This window comes from Triplophysa rosa, linkage group LG6 (assembly GCF_024868665.1).
Source record: "Triplophysa rosa linkage group LG6, Trosa_1v2, whole genome shotgun sequence".
Taxonomy (NCBI): Eukaryota; Metazoa; Chordata; class Actinopteri; order Cypriniformes; family Nemacheilidae; genus Triplophysa; species Triplophysa rosa.
In genome coordinates this window covers 24,053,612-24,076,018 of record NC_079895.1, presented here as the reverse complement: position 1 = coordinate 24,076,018, position 22,407 = coordinate 24,053,612, and the positions used below count along the sequence as shown (strand labels likewise).

The following is a 22,407-nucleotide window of genomic DNA, read 5'->3' as shown; positions in this document are numbered from 1 at the left end:
TGTTAATTCATCAACCATTTTATTGTCACAGCTCTAATTACTACACAAGAGATGACGGCAAACAACATATTCAGGCACCGATAATACATAGACGGTTCTTAGAAATAACTCAAACATGAACACCCTCTGGGATTCTCTATACAACAGAAACACAATATTAACATCATCTCAATTTGGCCCCAATTAGAGAATAACCTTTGAAATAAACTTTTTTTTTAACACAAATGTTACCTCTGAAATAAACGTTTTTGAAACAAATTTTATCTCAAAAAATAGAAATGAAAACAAAAATGCCATAATACAGTGTCCCTTTCAATGGACACGGAGAAAGCAATGCAGCACATTCTGTATGGATGTAAAGGCATATGACTCTGGACGGGACATTTTAACACCCGTGAAAGAGGTGCATGGTGTTAAAGGTGATGTGGTCATATTGCTTCTCGGCACTGACTGACTTAAGATGCTCTATCCGACTGCTGGCATCCTCCATGTTCTCGGCTGTATCTCCAAACCCATTATGATGCCCAAAGTGAAGCCCATGGTCAAAGTAATCCAGATGTGAGGAACTGCCCCTCTTTCCAATATGATCACCACTCCCAACCTCTGATGGGATGGTTGCCTTTCCATTCACATTTTCATGCATCATGTGCTGCTCATGAGGGAAATGTCCATTTAAAGGGAGTTCTGCTGTCAAAGAGAACAAAAAATTAAAATTCCATTCACAAAGACAATATTTGAGCGTTAATCACTTTACATGAATGCTTTTTGTTTTGCACGACAATTTCCTACAGGTTTCGTTTTTCATTTAAGTTAAATGTCAACATTTTTGGTCAGTCGTGGAACGAACAGTTCTTTCGAAGAACTTTTCTACCCCAACCTTAACCCATCTCTTAAACTACAGGGAGATACGCTTAGAAGAATTGTGTACCCAAGCGGAACACATCAAGATCTGATTTGGTCCTGGGCTGACATGGATGTTGATCCAGAAACATGTGGTACTTGGCAAAATCAGGTTCATTTACTGAGAACTCAAAGTTTGGAAAATCGCTGTTCCAGTTTGGTTTACGTAACACATCTGAACCATAGAACCTGAGATAAGTTCTGATTCACGTTGCTTACCTTGTTAGAACAGAACAATAGCACACTGCCCTATAGTAAATTAACTATAAACCATTTAACCGACATTTAACATTGAGACAAGGCAACGAAATGTAAATTAAATGTAGTAGAATCCACATACCAGTATAGCTACTATTTCGCCAATATGTTCTTTCTTACAACCAAATAAGTACACATTCAAGAGTCATTGTGGATTGTTTATCGACATAACATTTAATGAGAATAGTAGTTACATTGTGTCAAGCATCCTGCTACTCTACATGAACATGAATATATGAATATTTTTACTTAAATCTCAGACATATACAAAATTTAAATTAACACTTATATCAGATGTCTCTTGAAATGCAAGATACTAAAGAGTAGGTAATCATGCATTATTCAATATGCAGTGCAAAAAGTATTGCCGTTCTCATTTATCTCAGGTTTTTATACTGACTTATTTATTTGATGGAGCAAAATTACAATTTTTATATAAATTTAAACCACAATATAATTAAAGACACACGCCTGTCAATTTATATTCACATCGCTTAATATATGTAATATAACAAATGTCTGCACTACGTATGAAACTACAAAGTATTACCTTGAAAAGACCCTCCCCTCAAAAAAAAAAAAAAAAAATTGAATAAAGAATACATCTAACAAAATCATCTTAAACAGATTTTGCACTCATAGAAAGAAAACCATCACCTAACCTAACATCAAAAGGTCTAACGTTAAGGGAATAAGAATAAATAGCACCTGCTACTTTTTTAAAAGAATAACATGTCTAAAGCTGCACAGGAAAGGTCCATGGATGTACTTTATACATTCATGTTAAGATATGCTTTGGCATAACAAGAGAAATAAGACGAAAGACAGAGATGGAAAATGTTAAAAGTTTTTGCAAGTGGATCTTTTTCATAACATAAAATAAACTATGTGCGTCCACCTGGACTCTTATTTTTCGTTACTACTCAGGAAAATAAAATGGGTCACATATCAAAAGTACCAACAGTCTTAACCAAAATCTATAAATGTTACAAAACATTTGTGAATACAACTCACAGTAAAATCTGTGAAATTTTAATAAGATCTAAAAGGAAAATAATTTTTAAATAATTAAGTACGGACGTCATGGCATAAAAACTGCCTTCTAACATAATGCCACTATTTTAACGAGAAGAAACTACAATTTTCTTTTTCTTGGGAGCAACTACAGTAAAAATGACAACATGGAATTCAGGGAAGTTATTGTGCAAAACAAAACTCAACTTATTACTCAACTGAGCAAAACATATTCTCTAATTTTGTTTAAAACAAAATGCACACCACCTAAATGGACGGAATGGTGTGAAATAACTTTTATAATGAATAATTTTATATATACGATGTACGTTAACTGAATTATATTGCGTCTCGGTCACTAAAAGAGCATACATAAAGCAAAGGCCAATCCCCTACAAATAGGCATAGGAATTAGTGCAGCGGCATGGTATCTGCATGGAGGCTACGGTGAAGATCTCCTGCTCTTTGTGGGCAGAAGAAGATGAGCTCTCCATTCTGGCCACCTGGTCCTGTTCTGAATTCTTGTAGCCATTGGACCCCAAAGGAAAGGATCCATTTAGGAATCCGTTCCCACCTGTGGTATTGAACGCCGAACCAATCTCTATATGCATGTTCTCCATCTGGTCTTCTCCACTGGATCCATTAACTCCATTCATTGCCTGAAAACCTAGATCTGCAATGACAAGAACAGTTTAAGAGAATAAAATTAAAATTATAATATTGTTGCGAGGCCCAATGATATGCAAAATGAACATGACGTGATACAGAAAATTAAAATGATTTGAAAATACTGAAAGCTAGACACGTACTCAAAAAAGGAAGTTGAAATTGCAACTTGGTTCTGAACACAAATTCTATTTTACATTGATAAATGTTGCTTAAATTGTAATGACTTGTCAATAACATCAGGATCATCTAGGCACTAACTGGGAACTATAGGCGAGGTAACAAAAAATCCCAAACAAATCAAAACGTTGCTATATTTGACATTTTATTGGATATGACTTGCATTGAAATATAAGTATTTTAAAGATTAGGAAATTTAGCAGTTACAACTTACCAGCTGTTCTGGCTTTTTTTATTTTATTAGACTCCATGGAAACAAGAGACCTCTTTCGACTGGGTACCGCATTAAGGATGCCCCGCTCTTGGATTAGCTTGTGGTTCCCATAGCCCACAGAGCCATTGGTTGAGAGCCCATTTAGCTGATGGAGTTGCTGGTTCTGGGCATTGAAAAGCAGTTGGGCACACTCCTTAAAGCCTTGGGCATGGGCTAGGTCAGCTGCCGTCAGTCCACTAGCGTTCCTCATGCTGTGCAATGATAAAATTTGTGTGTTACCATTGCTGTTCTAATGCAAATGCTTGCAAATCACACACATACAGATACACACACACACCCACACACACAGACCCTTTCTGCCTTTTATACCTCATCTAAATTCTCTTACTTTGACACAGATTTCTTGAAAAATATTTTACATTTTTTCATATCAACTGCAATAGAAAATGACAAGAAGCGTGCACACACAAGACCAAGAATAAGATTTATGAACAAAGATGAACAAGTACAAAAGCCAGTGTCAAACATCAAATTAAGGAATTCATTTCACAAGAATGGTTTAAGAATTCCTCCACACTCACTTGGGAAATGAGGAGGATTTGTTTTCCCTTATCCAAGAATTCCCTGATGAGCTCAACAAATGATTAAGAATAATGTAGAAAGTATTTGGCCAAATAAGAAACAACGCTATTACTTGATTATTATCCTGTGATGGGTTCAGTTTTAAAGGAAAATAAATGTAGATGGTGATTAAATACACACCCCACAAGCATAAAAAGTGGTGGCAGTGGAGCCAATAGCTGTATAGATAGCATGAGGAATGAGAAGTACACAGGTCTTCTTGAAGAAACATCATGTGCTTCATAGCACGGTGTAGCTCTATTATTATTGAAGGGAGGAAGATTGAAGGAAGGAAAATAATGCGTCAATCCATCTTCTGATCAATAAAATGAAAAGGAGTGAAAAGAGACTTATATCCTGAATGGTGGGTAAATCTTCATTTTCATTGTTGAAAGAAGGAAACTTGGAAGAAACAAGAACACCAGGAAATGCTGGACTCTTTAAGTTATAGAAAAATGCAACGTCTTCTTTTTCTTCAAAAAGAAAAACTTTTAGATCAGAAAAGGAGTTAACCGCCAGCAGGGAAGCGTAAGATACCTGTTGGAAATTTGACATGAAAACAAAAGAATTGAGAGTGTGCATTTAGCATGAACATAATCAAGTCATTTTCTATTGCAGTGGAAAACCATAAGGAATACATGAATGAACAAAAATTTTACACTTACCCCTGGAGCTCCTAACATCCTATCCTGAATGTAGTGAGAATGCGGAAATGTCACCCCTTGGTAATGCAATATAAATGCATTAGTTGCATTAAGTTAACAAACACAGTTTCAAGTATTTTACTGAAGTTACTTAAAATGTCTTATTCGTGTTAAGTTCTTTCTATTGAATTTGCAGGATGGTGTGTTGGGGCAACTGCCAGCTTTATTGAAAGCTTGAACTTTTTTATTTTCTTACCAATGTGTTTTAACCTAAGATTGTTCTAACACAATATACATTATATACAGAATTTAATGAAGGTACATCAATGCAATAACAATAACAAAAGAGTACAGTAAATAACTAAAAATGTATGCTTTGGCTACGGGAAAAGAACAGCCCTGCACTTGTTAGGTTGTGGCTAAATGACCACAATAAGACTGTAGTGTGGATAAATTGCTAAACAAGCAATTCATTGTGAGCAAAGACATAATGCCCAAATGTCAATAGCTTGGCATTTTGATTGGACAGAGGACAGGACACGCTGGCAGTCTCCCCAATCCTACACCTCATTTTCACGAGCCTGAATGTCTGTGCTGTGGTGAGTTTCTTTAACAGTGAAAGCTAATCTGAATGGGAAAATGCGATCTATGTATAATATGTAAACTTAAAAGAACACAAAGCAAATTCTATTATTGCACTACCACTAAGTGACATCAGGGGTTTGCTTGTTGCTTTAAAAGAGGTTTGTTCATTCCTGGATTCATTGGAAGAAAAACACATTCACATACATGTATAAATAAATACTCTTACTAGATCAGTCCACACACATTCATTCCAACACAAAACACATTTTCAAGTCAAACAACTAAAAATGAAATACAATTTCCAGTGGAAAAAAACATGTTTCATTTGAACAGACCCTCCCCACTTACTCCTAACCACATATGAAGAAATACATGAATGCTTCCAGGTAGTTTTGAAATCAAACAGATTTATATAATAGTGAACATGTTGGTATGGTGTGTGGCAATCATGGCAGGTCTCAATCTTTAAATAACCTCTTAGGTGAAAGAAAATCCGAAATAAGTACAGAAACAAACAATGTGGACGATCGGTAATTAGTTGACTTAATCCATTTCTTGTCCGTTACTGAATTATTACTGTGGTCTAGAATTTATTGGAATTGAGAGATTATTCAGTAGTGCTTTTTATCTACTGCTTTTATAGGCTTTAAATATTTGTACATAACACAGTCTTCATTTTGCTCCACAAGAATTACTTTTAAATGATTAAATGTAAAGAAAAAGGCTTGCTTGGTTCCAAGTTTTTGCTGCTGGAGTGACAAGACAAAAAATGTCAATTCCTCTAGTTGCAGTATTTTTTTCAACATTCCAGCCTTTTCCAAATTGTCCACAATGTTTAATTGCTGTATATCAGATTTCAGTCACACTTTATTTCCCAGTACATGGACATACAGCGTATGTACCCTGCAAAAATAAGGTTAAGAGTTAGGGCTGAAACCTAATAATAACAGTTACACAATTAAGATTTTACCGGTATTACTACTCTTACCGATACCGCTTATCGGTCCAGTACTTTAACAGTACTCTTATAGGTTCTTTGGGATATTTTGTATAAAAATAAAGAAATTAAAAATAAAATTAACAATGCTTTATTTCTGCAAGGTAAAATACAATTTCTTAAGCTTGGATCAGCAGTATTAAAAGCGGGTTGGTTCATTATATTGCAACTAACAAAAGTTTAAAAATATTTAAACGTGGGACTGAAATTTACTGGACAGATTTTAGCAAACCAGTTAGACCGAATTTATGTTTGTTTTAAATGCGAAGTCAGGCGCTAATAAAACAAACGAATAGAGACAGGAGGTGCACATTTGAAGTTTAAACAGCTCATCTGTTTAGTTTAGGAGACACGCTGTTTTGGAAGATGCACAGCACGTAGCGGAGCCAACCACAAGCATTAAAAACCATTCAGACACAGGTTGCATGTGCTTCTCCAGTACTGAAAGCAGACCCGAAAAAGCTGGAGATTTTAGATGCTCCAGTCTTTTTCTTATTAAGCCCCGGGGCTAGTTTTATACCGGGTTTCAGTACTCAACCCTAATTAAGTATATAGTACATACATGTATAACAGGACTGTAAAATAAAGTGCTACCCAGATTTCTGACACCTTGAATTATAGACCATTATAAGTCTTTGAGCTATGCAACAGTATTTAGTATTTCTAATCTTTGATTAAAAATTTGTCTATGATACCTGAGAAAACCATCCATTTGCATCTCCCTCAGTACATGCATTTAAATACACTTTAAATGTTCAGTTTAAATGGACTTAAGCAATAATTTGACTTTAAAATGTCATGCAAATTCTGTTGGCGAAACATTACCATTTAATATAGGAAAAGACCATTTTCTATTTATTATTGAGATTACTTATTAAAAACAAGCGGCAATCATATTTATCTACATGGATTATTATTTATCAGATGTATTACATTAACTCTTAAATTATAATGTTTGTATATTTTGCCTTTGGAAGGACAATGTTGCACCCTTTTATAATTAGTACATATAATAAACATCATCAAATTAACTGTTTGTACCGAATTATATTTGATCCTTTTTTAGCTTCTAAGAACTCCTTTTGCTTTATTTACCAAATTTAGAATTTGTTACAGCATCTCCATCTGTAACATTCAGGGAAATTAACAACACCACACAAGCTGGAATTTTAATTTAGGAAGAAAAAAAAAATTGGTTTATTCAAATCATTTTACATAAAAAAAATAAGAATATCGCACAAGCATTTAAACGGTTTCATCTTAACAACATAAACAAACGTTACTACGCATACGCACTTTTGTGACCCCAACTGAACGTCCGGTACACATTCACAAATAATAATGCCTGTATATTATTTCTGATAACAAGTAAAAGAAACCGAGAAGAACCGTTTCTTGGCTAAACTTGTCTCTCCAATATTTTGAATTTAGACTGCGATACCAAGCTCAACCGCTAGAGGTTCATTTTAAATGCGACCCAACTACAGGACCCATTCAACAAATTGTTTATTTAATAAAATGAACATGAAACATAATTCAACAAATCGCTTATTTAATACAATTATTATACAGTAAAAAAATAATACAAATTAAATAAAATATAAATAGTTATAGTTATATTATTAGACACTAGCCAAACACAAACCGGAAGTTAACTGGGGGTCAGGCGCGTGCACGTCTGATGAAAGGGTCTATATACCTAGATATGTTAAACTTGCCAGATGTAAAATAAGACATCATAGGGACAGACTACATTCTTGTTAATCATTGCTAAATTATTTTGGGGTTGTCATTTCTTTCGAATGCAGATGTTAATACATATATAATAGATAAATAATAGATTTAACAAGATGTGTTGCTGCTGTAGCTGTCTGTTTGTGGGCTTTTCATTTACTTTCATACCATTAGCTTAATTTTGTAATGTAAAGCATGTATTTTGCCAGCTTGCTCATACTTAAAAATTATTATATATTAGGGCTGGGCGATATATCCTGCGATTCTTATGCTCTCAGTTTCTCAACGAATTACGGTTAAATGCCGCCACATCTGAAAGCCAGAGGGCGCTCTTGTGCAGACACTCCGAATATGGGAAACAGAAGAAGAACGATTAGTTCCAGGAAATGCCAATGGTCATATTCTATGGCTGTTCTTCAAACCTTTTCAGGTATTTTTATGATAATAAAGTATATTTATAGTGATGATGTTTGACGAGTGTCTTCACGGAAGAGCTGTGCATAAAACACGTATGATTAGCGTGAATCGTGATATATATTGCATATCAAAATTAGTAGAAATTTACCAATAAAATTTAGATAATGTAACAACCCTGAGCATTAATTATTAAATTTACCTTAAAAACAAATGGTTATTCGATCTGAATTTGAAGTATAAATGCATTCATTATATTAGGAAAACGAGAGCCTGGTTAGCAGATTAATGTTTGCAGGTAATTTACACTTGTGGTGTTGCAAATCTTCCAACTATTCTGACCAGTTTTTAGAAAACAGATTGAAAGCTGGAATGTCAAAGTAATATTATTTGTATCGTCGTTTATTATAGATATGGCGTAATAGAAGGTGAATTTGAGACCTGCCAGGTTTGCAACTGATGTCTGGTCATTTCAGTGTTAAACACACCATAAAAAACGGCAGCAATTTGCTACTGAATGACAAATTGTTTCCATAAGACAAAGAGGCATTCATTTTTCTCTTCACTCCTGATTTGCTTTGCTACTCTCTATTCTGACATCACACATTTTCTTCCATTTGTTGAGCCCCAACTCATAACTTCCTGAGTGCCAGTTCTCAGACCACGCTTACTTGTGTCGAGACTGAGAAGGGACTGATTAGACCTGTCCTACATATACGTCCTAGGGTTAGACTACAGAAAAAATAAAGTACATAGAAATTAAAAAAAGATACAACAACTGCATTGATTTAAGGGCATAATTAAGCAAAGCATGCAGGTTAAAAAAACTAGATCTAAAATCAAAAGCTGTGTCTTTTGAAACTTCTACAGTAGGTACAAAATGTCCTATCAGTAAAACCAATCACCGCATGAAATACCTCAACAGTTTGCCAGTGTGTTGATACTGAAGGGAGCGATAGTGAGAACACTCCTAATGCCACAACAGTGCAGTTTCGTTGAGGGAACTTGGAGTGAGTCAGCAGTGTCTATTTGGAATGCTCTCCCCCTTTTCTAGGATTACTTGAAAAAGTCAAGTCATTTCGAATTCAATAGCTGCAAAACATTGAGATGTTCTCTAGAATTTTGCGGTAACAGTTAACAAAATGCATCTTCATTTGTTCTGTCATCATGTCACTTTCATAAGGTCAAAGGTGACAGATGATTCATAACATGTTTTATCATAGTATCATATATGGGTAAAATCTGCAGGCGACATTGTAAATACAGACAGTTTCTCTCTATACAAAAATGTCGCAGGGTAAAAGATAAAGACATGTTAGGTATTAAAACAAAATACAGGTCTAGTAAATGCAAACCCTATTGATATTCAAGCCTAGCATTTTACTCTGATTTCCTATGTTGTTGTATTACCTGGACCCCACATTCTCCTGACAAACCTTGGGATTGAGGGCTTTGGAAAAGAAAATGATTAAGGTCTAGATATGAAAATCTTTGTCTATTTATTTTCTGTCCTTCATCGGCATGTTTTGGGGGTAAAATCAATTATGACCCACACTAGACCTGCATAACCCACATAAGCGTGTCGCGTGTAACTTTTTTCACTTTTGGTGCTGATAAACTGGATTTGAAGGAGTAAAGTTGGACATTTCGACTGGATATTTTATCTCCAATGTCTCCATTTTATATGAAACAAAATAAATATGAACAGTTGAAAAAGCTGAAGAAATGAGCCCCATGAGCTTTGTTAAATTCTCAAAGATTTTACAACAGGCAAGTGTGGAAGAAAAACAAAGGAATAAAGCAAGAAAATGGCCAAAAATAGATACATATCACATTTTTTAAGAAAACAGAAATGTTGGAGAATTAAATGTGTCTCAATATTCAGTCCAGATTTTAATGGCTGTACCCATCCACTGCAGAATGATTAGGAATGCAAGGAAGTCCTTAAAGCAACACTTTAGAACTTTTGCTCACGGTTCCCCCATGTGGTTGAAAAGTGCAATTGTCTGTTACCAGTGTCGTAAATAATGTTGCTGTATAAGCTTCCCCGTGGTCAGCACAAAACAGATGAATTTGTTAACCAAGTTGATGGAACCGGCGAAAGCAAAAACGTCGTTTGGACACCATGTCGCATTCTTCCGCAGGCCAGGGATGGGCGGGGCTGTGTGTACCGACCCAAACACAGAACTTACAGAGTGTGGTTGTAGCTGCTCTGAGGCTGCTCAGGTAGCAGCGGGAGTAGAAATTGTCCAGTTAAGAGTTGTTCAGATAAGAGACATTATTTTAAGGTGGAAAAACTACAAACTGTTGCTTTAATAAGCCATGAACAACAGCTAGGAACAATAAAGTGAGTGAACATGGTCAGTCTGGAGATTCTGTCTATTATGAAGACAAAACAACTAACAAACAAGATGTCATAACTTTGTAGAATTGTAGCTGATTTCAAGGACATTGTCCAGTTTGACAATCCAGGGTAAGTGGGAACAGAGGGGTATCCTTTTCATGAACTTGAGATGTGACAGCAGGTCATTTAAAACTGCAGTCTGAATAACGGAGGGCCTTAATCAAAATCCAAATACTGCATTTCTTCCCGACTCCAACAGGTTACAGCCACACTGCAACCAAGGTGACTTGAAGCAATATTCCTCTGTATGCCAGTCATGTTATTTCGGATTCAGTCCAACAGATCTAAGGGTATCCGTAGGAGGTGGTCAGAGTTTGGTTGCACTGAAACAACAGCACGTTTCTTGTGAATGTGAGAGCAACTTGGGTCCGCAATCGTTCAGGAAGTTAAATAACCTGGATAGCCATTTAATCTGATAACGAAAGCCAGAAACAGCAGAAAGCTGCCTTCCACTGGACATCTGATGAATTATGTCAGGCAGAACACCTATACAAAGTTGTTGTTAACTCTTCTGTTCATGTTAACACCAAAAAAAGGGCGAGTGTACTGTAAAACAATCACACTTAGAATCGGACTGCAGCAAACTTGCCCAGTGTAAAAAGTAATTCATATCTGGAAGTAAGAGATCTTGATGTGGTATTCTTCATAAACAAAGATATTAGAACGAAATAGTGTTCCATCAAGTGTAAAGAGACTGGTAGACATGGCTTCTTAAAAAAGAAAAAGTAACAGTTGTACGTGTGACTGAGGAAATTACGTAGAAACTTCTGGAGCTTAAGATAATTCTGGAGGAGATAAAATATCCAGTTTAGCACTCGCATTAATACAAATGTGATATTTCTAGAATAACTCCTACTCTACGGTATGCTGACAATATGGGGAACCAGGTATTTCTGATATGTTTATATGTTACTTGTGTAAATGTAAAGCTACTGCAAATGTTTTGAATTTGAGAAATTAGAAAATGCTGTTTTGCGAACATTAAACGCTTGGTTTCAATTTTTTGTTAGACAAAATGATAATCACTTTCTTTTATTTGCATTAAAGATGAATGTTCAAAAAACCCAAAGCCCTCTCTCCGTAATCTCCTATCTAAGCCCTACATATAAAATCCTTTTATTTAAAACCTTCTGTTCTGCTTTGAATGGGGTAAACACTACAGCTGTCACTGGGAAATACTCTTTCTGCTTAAATACTGCCTGAAGCTACAGTGACACTTTTAAAAGATTGAGCATGCTGCCATAATAAAAAATAAACATCCTGTTTGTCTGGTTGCTAGATGCACATTTCATCTTAGTCTCAAAAGCATTTTCAATTGGACAATAAAACCCACATGCACCAATATACATGACCCTTACACCCCCAAAGCCAATATGTTTCTCTTTCGCAATTATGAATGCCACATGTTATTCATAGATGTTACGTATATAAAAATAAGGTTTACCATGTATAACTCATGCATAATATCTTTTTAGTTAATGAATGTGGTTCTAGTTAATGGTGTTTTCTTCACATTGTGCCATATATACACCTAAATCTATTCAGGTGTGTGATGTGCAATAAATGTGACAGTGAGCCTTACAATTTTAAATCTCTTTCAAATTTAGAGACTAGTTAAAATGAAGATCTTACACAAATTGAATGGCCATATTTAAAATAGAATGTAAAATCTATTAATTTATTCATTTTTGAAGGTACCAAACACAAATTTAAGTTTTATGTGTATGTCTCTCAGTAATAAACTGAGAGTAAGCACACTGTAGACAAAAAAAAAACACCAATTTCAGCTGCCTTAAATTTTTAAGTGAAATCAAGTTAGCTTTATGAGTCAATTGAACTTAATTATATTGAACTGACTTAAGTTAAATTGAACTGATCTAACTCAATTTTTTTTTTAAGTTTAATTGACTCAAAGCTAATTTGATTTAACTTAAAATTTTAAGGCAGCTGAAATTGGTGAAATTTAATGAAGCTGTTTAACTTAAGTTTACGTTTTTATTTAGTTTTTTTACAGTGCACGTTCCACAATTCAGCCAAGATGCTTTAATATTTACTTCATAAAAAAAGCTACATTTCAGTTTACCTGCTAACTTAAATAGCAAAGAATACAACCAGTCATGATAGTAAAGCATATTTTAATTTGAGTGAATATTTATTTAATACTAATTATGTAAAAAAAATATATAATAAATTACATGAATGAATGTTAATGTTGTTCTTATACGGAGGTTTAACATAACCATGTGGCATTCAATTAAGTAAATATATAAAATCTGATATATTTTTTTATTTTTAGACCAAAAGCATGCAATAAAAATATCCAAGCGCACCAGCTTAGTTGATGTTCCGTAGAGGACATCACAACTTCTCATTAGGAACATTTAACTGCAGCCAACTACATTTTGGGGGAAAAACGATTGATGTAACCTATACTGCATATTTAACTATTCAACACTTTAAATAGCTAATACATTTAAACGTTTTCCACTATAATTAAATCAATTGAGCCAAAAGGTATTTAGTGGCAGTTCAGTAACTAATGTAAAGAATTTTCATGTATATGCCTCTAAAGAACATCACTTCCATTTATTATGTCCAACATAATTAAAGTATGCCTGCAAAGACTCTCTATCCAAAGTGGCATTTCACATTGTCAAGAGATGTGAAGTGGAGCATTTCTCCAGAATGAGCAACAAAAGCACTCCTGTGTGTGTGTGTGTGTGTGTGTGTGAGCACATTATCACTAAATGGGATGTGCTGGACAATTTATTCAAATGGCATTTAAGACATGCCAAAACACTCCATATTATGCTGGCTGTTATTACCCAGAACCAAATCTTTTGATGGGTGCCTTCAATTGACACTCTGGAGATGTTCAGACAAGAACAATTATCAGTTTCGTCAGAATACTTTTGCAAAATGGTCAGCAGCAAATTCTAAAACAAACGTTGTACAAGAATAACAAAGCAAGAACAAACTAAGCAAAATGAAATGCTTGATAAGCATACTGTGGCTCTACATACCCATATCTCCAGAGATATGGGGTTACTATTTTTCCAGTTGTTCCCATGTTTACAAAATTCCACATTCCAACTGTGCGGTTCCCACACATAGAATTAAAAATAGAAAACATCTTTGAACTAGAAGTGAAATAAAAGAGGCAATATTACTTTTAGGAACGTAGATTGTTTAAATATCCCAAATTATTATTATAATTAATCACAATCGCAAATTAAAATTTAAAATCATATATCCAAATGTTTCTAGGTATGAATTGGAGCAGTATACTGTAAGTGGTCCTCTTTTTGAACTGCTATAAAAATGTACATGTACATGTAAAAATTAAATTAACAATAATTTATCACCAACAACTAATCAAACAATTCTTCACCAAACAATCATAAATTGCACTCTTCATTTCCTGTTTACTAAACATCAGATAATGATAGTGAGCAGTCTGACCATTTGCAGAAACATTCTGAACTGTTCCTAACACCATGAGGTTTAAAATGGTCCCGTGCTCCATTTCTACACATCATAACAAGAGAAATGCCCCTCGGCCCCCAAATATTTAAAGCATTAGTTACTTTTGAGCTGTGAAGAAATGTGCAAAACTTGGCAACCTTGTAATAAAAACATTTAAAAACAAAATGTGAAGGAAACAAAAAGGATATTACCTCTGCACTTCACAGGGAATTATAGAAGACATGATAGAAATCATCAAATTACGGTATTCAGAATACATTAGACATTTAGCCAAACTTAGCCAGTATTACCAAATCTGGTTGAAGAAGAGCTCCATCAAAACATTTTAAAATGGACCGAGTATGTCACGAGTAGTTCACTTTCAAAATCAAATTTACTCATGCCATCCTCGATATATAGCCTCCTTCCTTCAGCTGAACACCAACAATTAAAATACTGGCATGTTACAGTCTTACACAGTACTTAAATTGCTGAAGCAAAATTAAAATCGCATGTCTTGCATGCGTTTCGTAAAAAAAAACACACAAAAACCAACGAGTTTTAAAAGTATCAATGAGCCGCCATATTTGCATGCAGTGCTTGGATCTGTTTGTTTACATTTTAATTACGTAAATTAAGCTCAAAAAGTGTTATTTGAATTATTTTAATGATGGATGTATGTGCTTTTTGAAGCGTCGCCATTTTGAGACGCATATTAAAATTCTGAACATGTTATTCTTTTTTATTATTATTTGAAGAAAGGGATATACATCTGGGATGGCATGAAGGTGAGTAACTACTGCAATTTAGCGTAAAAATCACTGACGGTTCTCAACTCTGATGGTTCTGAAAACACATAACACTGCACATTAACATATTAAGCTCAGTTCTAATGAGCTGATGACTTGAATTGGTTCTAAATTAAGGAGACACAAAATGCATCATGAATTACAGCATTAATCTAGAAGTTGAAAACTTAAGCAAAACCAACTCGCTAAACTTCACAAAAAATCCTAATGTACAGGTTAAACAGAAAATCAGGGCTCCAGACAAAAAATAATTAAGAGAGGTCAACTTAGTGAAAGCTCTTCAAATATAGGCTGCTGAATGTTTTTTATCGTCATTTGCATATGCACAAGACAATGCATGCGCTAATGGTGTAATTTCGTGAGCACTCGTTTACGTGATTGAATTTTTATTCTTGACTATTGTCATATTTCTCTGTCTGCTTACAACAAGTCACAAAAGATTTGTTGTGCATCATGATTAATCTTAGCCATGAGGTGTTCATCTGGTATTTTTCATTTTGACATGGTTATCTTTACCCATCTGTGTTCTGGTGCTCTAAATTAATGAAACACAACTGCTAAAAGAGCACAGATTAACACAATTTACAGCAAGTTTGTGTGAATTTCTATTGTTGGTAGTGGCAATCTTTGCAAAAATATCACTTGCAAATTAATTTTTATCTAATATTTAGGTGCAGTCTGGAGCCCTGAAATGTGAGATTAATGAGCGAGATGCGCTAAAATATTTTGGTAAAGATGCTTTGCAATAGTACATGTAGTATGTGGCTAATTTCTCTTTATAGTGATGGCTCAGTGATTCTCTTCAAGATGATCGAAAAAAAAGTGGCTTGCTTCACAGTGGTGCAAAAGTAACAGTTCCAAATGTTTAAGAAAAACAATGAAACTCTTCAGTGTTGATGGAGCCCTTCCTAAATAAAACACTAGTGGGGAAATTGCATAAATGAAGAGGACAGAGAGAGAGATACAGTTACTCTGAACGACTTCTGAGCAACAGTTAGATAAGACTTACTCTGCCTTGGCTCCCTGGACCAGAAGGGTGTTAATGCATTCAATGCTACCAGCACGAGCCGCTTTGTGGAAGGGGGTTTCTCCCACATAGTCCTACAAAACAGAGACCAAAAAGTTAATGTAAGCAAGCCAATAACATGTTTTTTTCACTATTCCCCCACAGGCATGTTAATCCATCTGCCCACTTGAATAGGGAGACATGAGAATCTCTGAAACAAGAATATGCTTAAATAACACATTTTAAGGGCTTAAAGAGAGATACAAGTGAAAAACCAGTATCATGTTTTTCAAAAGATGATAGGTATCTTATAGCTGACTATGTAATAATTGTAGCAGGCATAATATTGCGAACAATAACGTAACATTCATTCTTCACTAGTTCAACCAAAATTGTGAGCACATCCTATTGGATCATACTTTTTTCCACCAATGCCTGCGAACCACTCTGTAGATTAAAGGTTGTGAAAGTGCAAATTCTCGGTCACTTCCCAGCATCATCATTTATTTAGAGCTTGTGGATCAGCCAGTGAGTGCAGCACAGGCACTCCTAACAGGAGGCTTGAACTTCTCACCCTGACAGAAAACTACAGAGACGGCCTATAAACGATCCAGTGAGCATCACCCAGCCCTTGAAACACAATTTTGAGTCACTGGAGAAGAATGTAGGTCAGTCTTTTACGCCCAGTAGCTTTTCTCTCTAGCAGGATTAATCCAAGCAGTAAAAGACAAGACTGTGTATAAGAGATCAGTCGAGGGGGCGGCCATGTCCTTAAATGATTAATGTCCATTTGCCTGAGCTAAGGGGATCTGAAACAGGCCTATATTTGGAGAACAGCAACACACCACTGGTTATGTAACAATGGCCTACTGATCTAATTGCTCTGCAGTAAAACACCAATGAATGGCAGGGGCGGAGAATCTAAAAAAATTAAAAAAGGCTCAGACGCTGATGGGGAATTCCAAATCCTACACACGAGAAAAGCCACAATACTGATACGGTATAATAGACAATGGGTTAATCGTACAGTGTCCTTGGCCTCAGAATTAACTCAGTTGTGGTCTGATTTGTCATCAAAAACAAGTACAGCAAAGGACAGTACAGTCTAAAACAAAACTTTTTTGGGGAAACTTTTTATTACGGTTGCCACTTTGTGTAATCCATCATAATGTTTAAAAACAACTTTAATTTATTTGTTATTTGAAAAGTAAGATATTCCATATTTTAAATATTTAATGGCACTTACCTGTCTGTTGATATCAGCTCCAGCTTGCAGTAGCCAAAGCAAGCACTGAGGATGACCCCCGAAGGCAGCGATATGAGCGGGCGTCTGGGCGAAGCGAGAAGTCATTGAGTTCACACCACATCCCACCTGCATTAGACGCATAACACAGTCCAGCTGGGTGACAGAAGAGAGGCAACAATGAAAAGAAGTTTAATTACAACAATGTGGGGTTTTCAAAGGTTGAAGCAAATATAAATATTTAGGGGCCAGCATCCCCACATCCAAAGTCACTGTTCTGCATTTACTGTTTTGTGATGACATTTCTCAATCATATTCAAATATGGATTTAATTCATATTCAAAATTCATATGGATTCATATTTATATGATGGATTTAATGCAAATATGCATTTAATATGGATTTTAATGGTTATATTTAGGCTTCTTTAGTATGTCAAGTAGGGTATGGAATCGAAAATCAATTCCAATTTGGAATCGGAATCGAAAGGCTACACTGTAAAAACGCCAATTAATAAACGTTGGAAGGGCAAAAATATCTCAGTTGAACTAATATTCTTGGTTGGACTTAGTTGAGACAACGTGTTATATTAAGCCTGCAAAATTATTTTTAAAAAACATTAATGAAGACTCTCTATGCCCTTGCAACTGTCAACACTTACTCGGTCATCGAGTTGACCTTTTTGAGACTTTGGAGCTGGGACAATGGCAAATGTCTCCACCCATTTGATTGATCACTTTTAACATGCAGTCACCTACATGCAGTTACCAACAGACTATGACCTGTCTTACCTAATGATTAGTGTATTACCTTGCCTTAGCTATGTGTTAAAAAAAGCTAAACAACTAAATTATTTAAATTACATTTTAGAGAGTAGTACATCATATTGTAATTTATAATAACTTGTGCTTTGAGTTATACTGTTGTAGCTAGGGCTGTCACGATTATTAAATAATCGTCTCATCGCGATTGTTTGACCTCATCGCGATGGTTTCAGATCATCGCAATTATTGCACATCTCTATAGAAGACACTAGGGGGAGCTGTAGTGCATATGCATATTGCATAATTAAGTGTATATATTGTTACTAAAGCATGGTAATACTTGTGTAAAATGTACCACCACAACACAATCACTTAAAAAAAACTAAAACATATACAAATTACCTGCAGTACAATTTAATATTATTTAAGCAAATCTCAGTGTGAAAACCAGTCTACCAAAATTTCATTAACATACAAGTAAAATTGTATTGTACAGACTAGAAGCTTTTCTATTACTGATAGTATTTTAATGGTGGCTTCAATTCACACCTGATCAATTTACTTAATTTACAAGTATTTGGTGGTTGTATTATTGACAGGTAAAAGCCTAAACCTTAAATATATGATGACCCAATTTTTTCCGATGTATTTCCAAGAAAAAAACAGTCTTGTATTCAGAACAATATGGTCATTTCAATCGCTGAATCAAAAATGTATGAGAATTAAACGTCAAAGCTCAAAAACAGATAATTAATCGTCAAAGCCCTAAAACAGACAATTAATCGTCATAATCGCAATGATTTATTAGACAATTAATCGTCAATCAAATTTCATAATCGTGACAGCCCTAGTTGTAGCCATTTATTAATTCTCATTTTATAACAATTTCATGAAAATTATTAACAATACAAAAGCAATTATTGAATACACATACCAAACTATTTAATTTTTAACTTCCTGTTAAGATGCCAAATATGTAGATCCACTGTGCACTTTTTGCGCATGCTCTGTTGTACGCGCACGTTCGCGCGGTCTCAAAAAATGGGCTGCAAGCGGATGGGGTCAAAATTCAAACGATTCCCATTGTCAAGTGTTATGTTGTTAAGTGTGTAAGAAAGAAATAACACCAGAGCAGATTTCCAACAATTGCTTCATATGATAAATAAACCCATTTAATTTAAGCTTTTATTCACAAAGTAGCTTTTTGTCATGCATTGATCAATGCTTTTATGTATGATCAATGTATATATATCGCTATAAAGCAGACCTCTTTTCCGTTGCGGTCACTTGTAATAAATCATAATGATTAAAGCCCTATGCAATGCAATTAATTGCCATAATCCCAATTATGTATTAGACAATTAATTGTCTGTCAAATTTCAACATTTGTGAGAGCCCAAGACAATATTAAATAAAGATTCATTTTACATGATTTACTTAAATCCACTAACAAGACTGACAAGAATGTATCTACAAAAACCAAACAGGCATTCTTAGCTGAAGCCAAGAAGGTCAAGGTCTGGCTGGCTAGCCAGTACGCCCCTACTGGTAGATGTCATAACTACACCATTCTGAAGCTATAATGTACCTTTTATCATTAATGCCCATTTTGAAAAACTAAATAAAAACATTTTGCAGGCAACATACAGTATTAATTCCAAATATTTAATTATATAATGGTTCAATTGTTTCGCAAATGTATTATAGGCCTGCTTGGGTAAAAAGATCTGGTCATAACTCAAAATGGGAAATATTAAGAATAAAAGTATCCTTCATGTTCCAGGGAAAGAAACATCCGCACGTGACACATATCTGTAAACCATTTTATACATTTTCAGACAAGGCCATTTTGCTTCAGCATTCTCTGACTCTTGTTCCTACAAAATCTCAAATTTCACCCTGCATCTTCCTGTTTTTCATCTACCCGCCCGAAAAGACTCGTCCAGACACTCCTGTGCTCTAAAAATGTTATACACACCCAGATAAAGCCCACAAACGAGAAAGTGGGAGCGGCACAAGACAAAAGTAGAGAAAGATTTATAGCTTCCTCATAACTATTTTTATGAGTCATCTGAGATTCTGCCCTCCCTTCTTATGATTTAACTGAAATTGATCTGAAACCATTACAGCACAGATTTCTCTTTCAGCATACGCAACCTGAAAGAAAATCAATAAACAAAACACTAATACCATATGTCACGGCGATGTTTATGTTACAGTATGTGTTGCAGAAAATATCTAACAATTAAAACCAGGTTGCTTGCTATATCAGCTTACTTAACGTTACTCCTGCACATATCTTGCAATTCGTCTAGTTTGGTAAGCTCAAGAAAACCAAGAACACGGCAACTACACAAATGATAGTCGTTTTACGAGTCCAACATCATTATTTGAGGCACTCACACACATCAGTTCCCTAATACTACACTCTATAACGAAGTTCGTGTATTTTATTTAGACGTATTATGTCGAAGTTATGTAGAAAACCGATCGATGAATTGATTTCTAAACTTTCATTAAAATGATTAAATTCGGCGGTAAATAGCCGTTTTGATTATTTTCTGACCACGTTTTTGCTTTTTACATTGCTGGCGCAGGTTGCATAAACTAAGTATGTTAAAACCAGACACTGTAGATGTGGATGACAAACCAAATGGAAAAAAACGATAAAGGCAGTCTGTCTGCAATTCACTTAACGTTACTTTATGTGTGCGTTTTTAACTAACGTTAAATTGTTAGTTTAAAGCAGATTACGGATGTGACATTTGCGCTAATCTGATGATATGGTGCTGCACATTGCGGATTGCACCCAATTAAAGTGTAATCCAAGAATAACTTTACCTTTGATCTTGCCCAAAACGGCGACTTTATAAACAAATGTAAACACATACGAAATGGATTGAGTAGATTATACATGAATAGCCCAATACATACATTTATATATTATGTGTAGTGCAAATTTAGTCTCTGTGCACATTGTAACGTTACGCGTTGACGTCTGGCCGATGTTGCGCTGCAATGCCGCTCGTTAAATGAATAAAGCATTGTTTGTCTTATGACGTCCAGTGCACTTATTCATACCCATTAGACAATAACAACTAATATATTGCATGACTACCTTTCCAAAGTGTGCAGCCCAATGTAAAGGGGTCCAACCGTAGAAAGAGTCTTCGACGGAAAGCTGATCTGTGCTACACTGGAGGAGTGAGCACAGCGCGCCCACATCTCCATCTCTGCACGCGCGATGAAGAGGAAAGCGAATGTTGAGCACCTCTTCGCTAGAAAATCCAGACTCCAGCCCCACCGACATTGGTGCAAGACAGAAATATCCGCTTTATAAATGTGTGGAAATAAGAATCGACACGAAAACCAGTGGACTTGACGAGGTACGATCTTATTAAACACGTCCTCAGCGAACAAAGCGCATCCAAAAAAAAAAGGCGGCGAGACGTACGGCGTGCCGTGCTCACATACACACAACTTGCGCGCTGGCGCAAGGTAAAAAACTTCATTTGAGGATTTCTGAAAAACAGAACTGGATTCCCCTGGAGTTACGCATGCCCAATACAACATAAGCCTGTGCTTTGCAAACCAGAAATGGACTTTTTGTGGCTCCGCTCTGAAGTCCCACAACAAGCCAAAAGACCAGAAGCGGATTTCTGTGACGACTCGGATTGGAGTCGCGCATGCCCAATACACTATCAACCAGTGCCTCAAAACAAGAAATGGAGTATCCTTGCTCTGAAGTCATGCAAATAGCCTCATGACCAGAAACAGATTTCTGTGATGATCGGACCGGAATCGCGCATGCTCAATACAACATTAACCCGTGCCTCAAAACCAGAAATGGAGTCTCTTTGCTCTGGAGGCAAGTAAGCAGTGTGCACCAATCAGATTTCTGTGACGAATCGGACTGGAGTAGCGCATGTCCACTACGTGCCTTAAAACCAGATGTGAATATTAGAGAATTTGGGTTATTGTGTGATTGGAAGGACAGAAAAGTACACGTTTGGTAGCTGTTGTAAGTACTAGTGACGGGCAGAGCGCAGGCTTCGTGAAACAATGAAACAGTTGAATCAAATGTGCCGTATCGTGTCGAGGCTTCGAAACTATCCGACACCCGTCTCCACGGTGACACCTAATGGTCATTTGCGCGTGTTGCTCTAAGACACTTATATAACAACGATTTAGACAATCGCTGACGCATTACAATCTGTATGTTCGTGGGTGAGTTTGGCTGCGTCCAAATACCCCCACCTTGCGGTCTTTGCACTTGACAACTTGACTACTTTCATGACGTATTTCCTGTTTTTGGCCCAAGTGTTCTAGTGGCCGTGAAGATCCCAAGTGAGCATGTAAGTATTTCTAACCCGATGGGACACTTAGCAAGTGCAAACATGTAACGTTAATTAATGTGGTGTTTCTTATTATGTGATAAAAAAACAATTTTATAATATACATAACTCTGAAGTTTTCACCAATAAAATGT

The 22,407-nt window shown here is 35.7% G+C and overlaps 1 protein-coding gene across 2 annotated transcripts; it reads right to left on the bottom strand.

Annotated features, from left to right (window-relative positions):
• Positions 1 to 2: 2 nt before the first annotated feature.
• On the bottom strand, positions 3 to 21,482 carry ankrd10b (ankyrin repeat domain 10b). 2 transcript variants are annotated; one of them, XM_057336942.1, is made up of 6 exons: positions 21,037 to 21,482; positions 17,158 to 17,310; positions 15,915 to 16,006; positions 3,233 to 3,483; positions 2,747 to 2,845; positions 3 to 687 (listed from the first exon to the last, which is right to left on the bottom strand). In XM_057336942.1, exons 1-6 carry the CDS (start codon positions 21,226 to 21,228, stop codon positions 386 to 388), a joined length of 1,089 nt encoding a protein of 362 aa, XP_057192925.1. In that variant the 5' UTR covers positions 21,229 to 21,482; the 3' UTR covers positions 3 to 385. The 2 variants fall into 2 exon arrangements, with proteins under 2 accessions (XP_057192925.1, XP_057192926.1); XM_057336943.1 differs by having other exon boundaries at positions 3 to 684; positions 21,037 to 21,481.
• Between the last annotated feature and the right edge of the window lie 925 nt (positions 21,483 to 22,407).

Excerpts from the sequence above, each read along its gene's own strand:
- ankrd10b (XM_057336942.1), bottom strand. The coding sequence starts at position 21,228 with ATGTCGGTGGGGCTGGAGTCTGGATTTTCTAGCGAAGAGGTGCTCAAC. Across the intron at positions 16,007-17,157 it reads GAGCTGATATCAACAGACAG|GACTATGTGGGAGAAACCCC; the intron begins GTAAGTGCCATT and ends TCTGTTTTGTAG. Across the intron at positions 2,846-3,232 it reads AAAAAAAGCCAGAACAGCTG|ATCTAGGTTTTCAGGCAATG; the intron begins GTAAGTTGTAAC and ends TTGTCATTGCAG.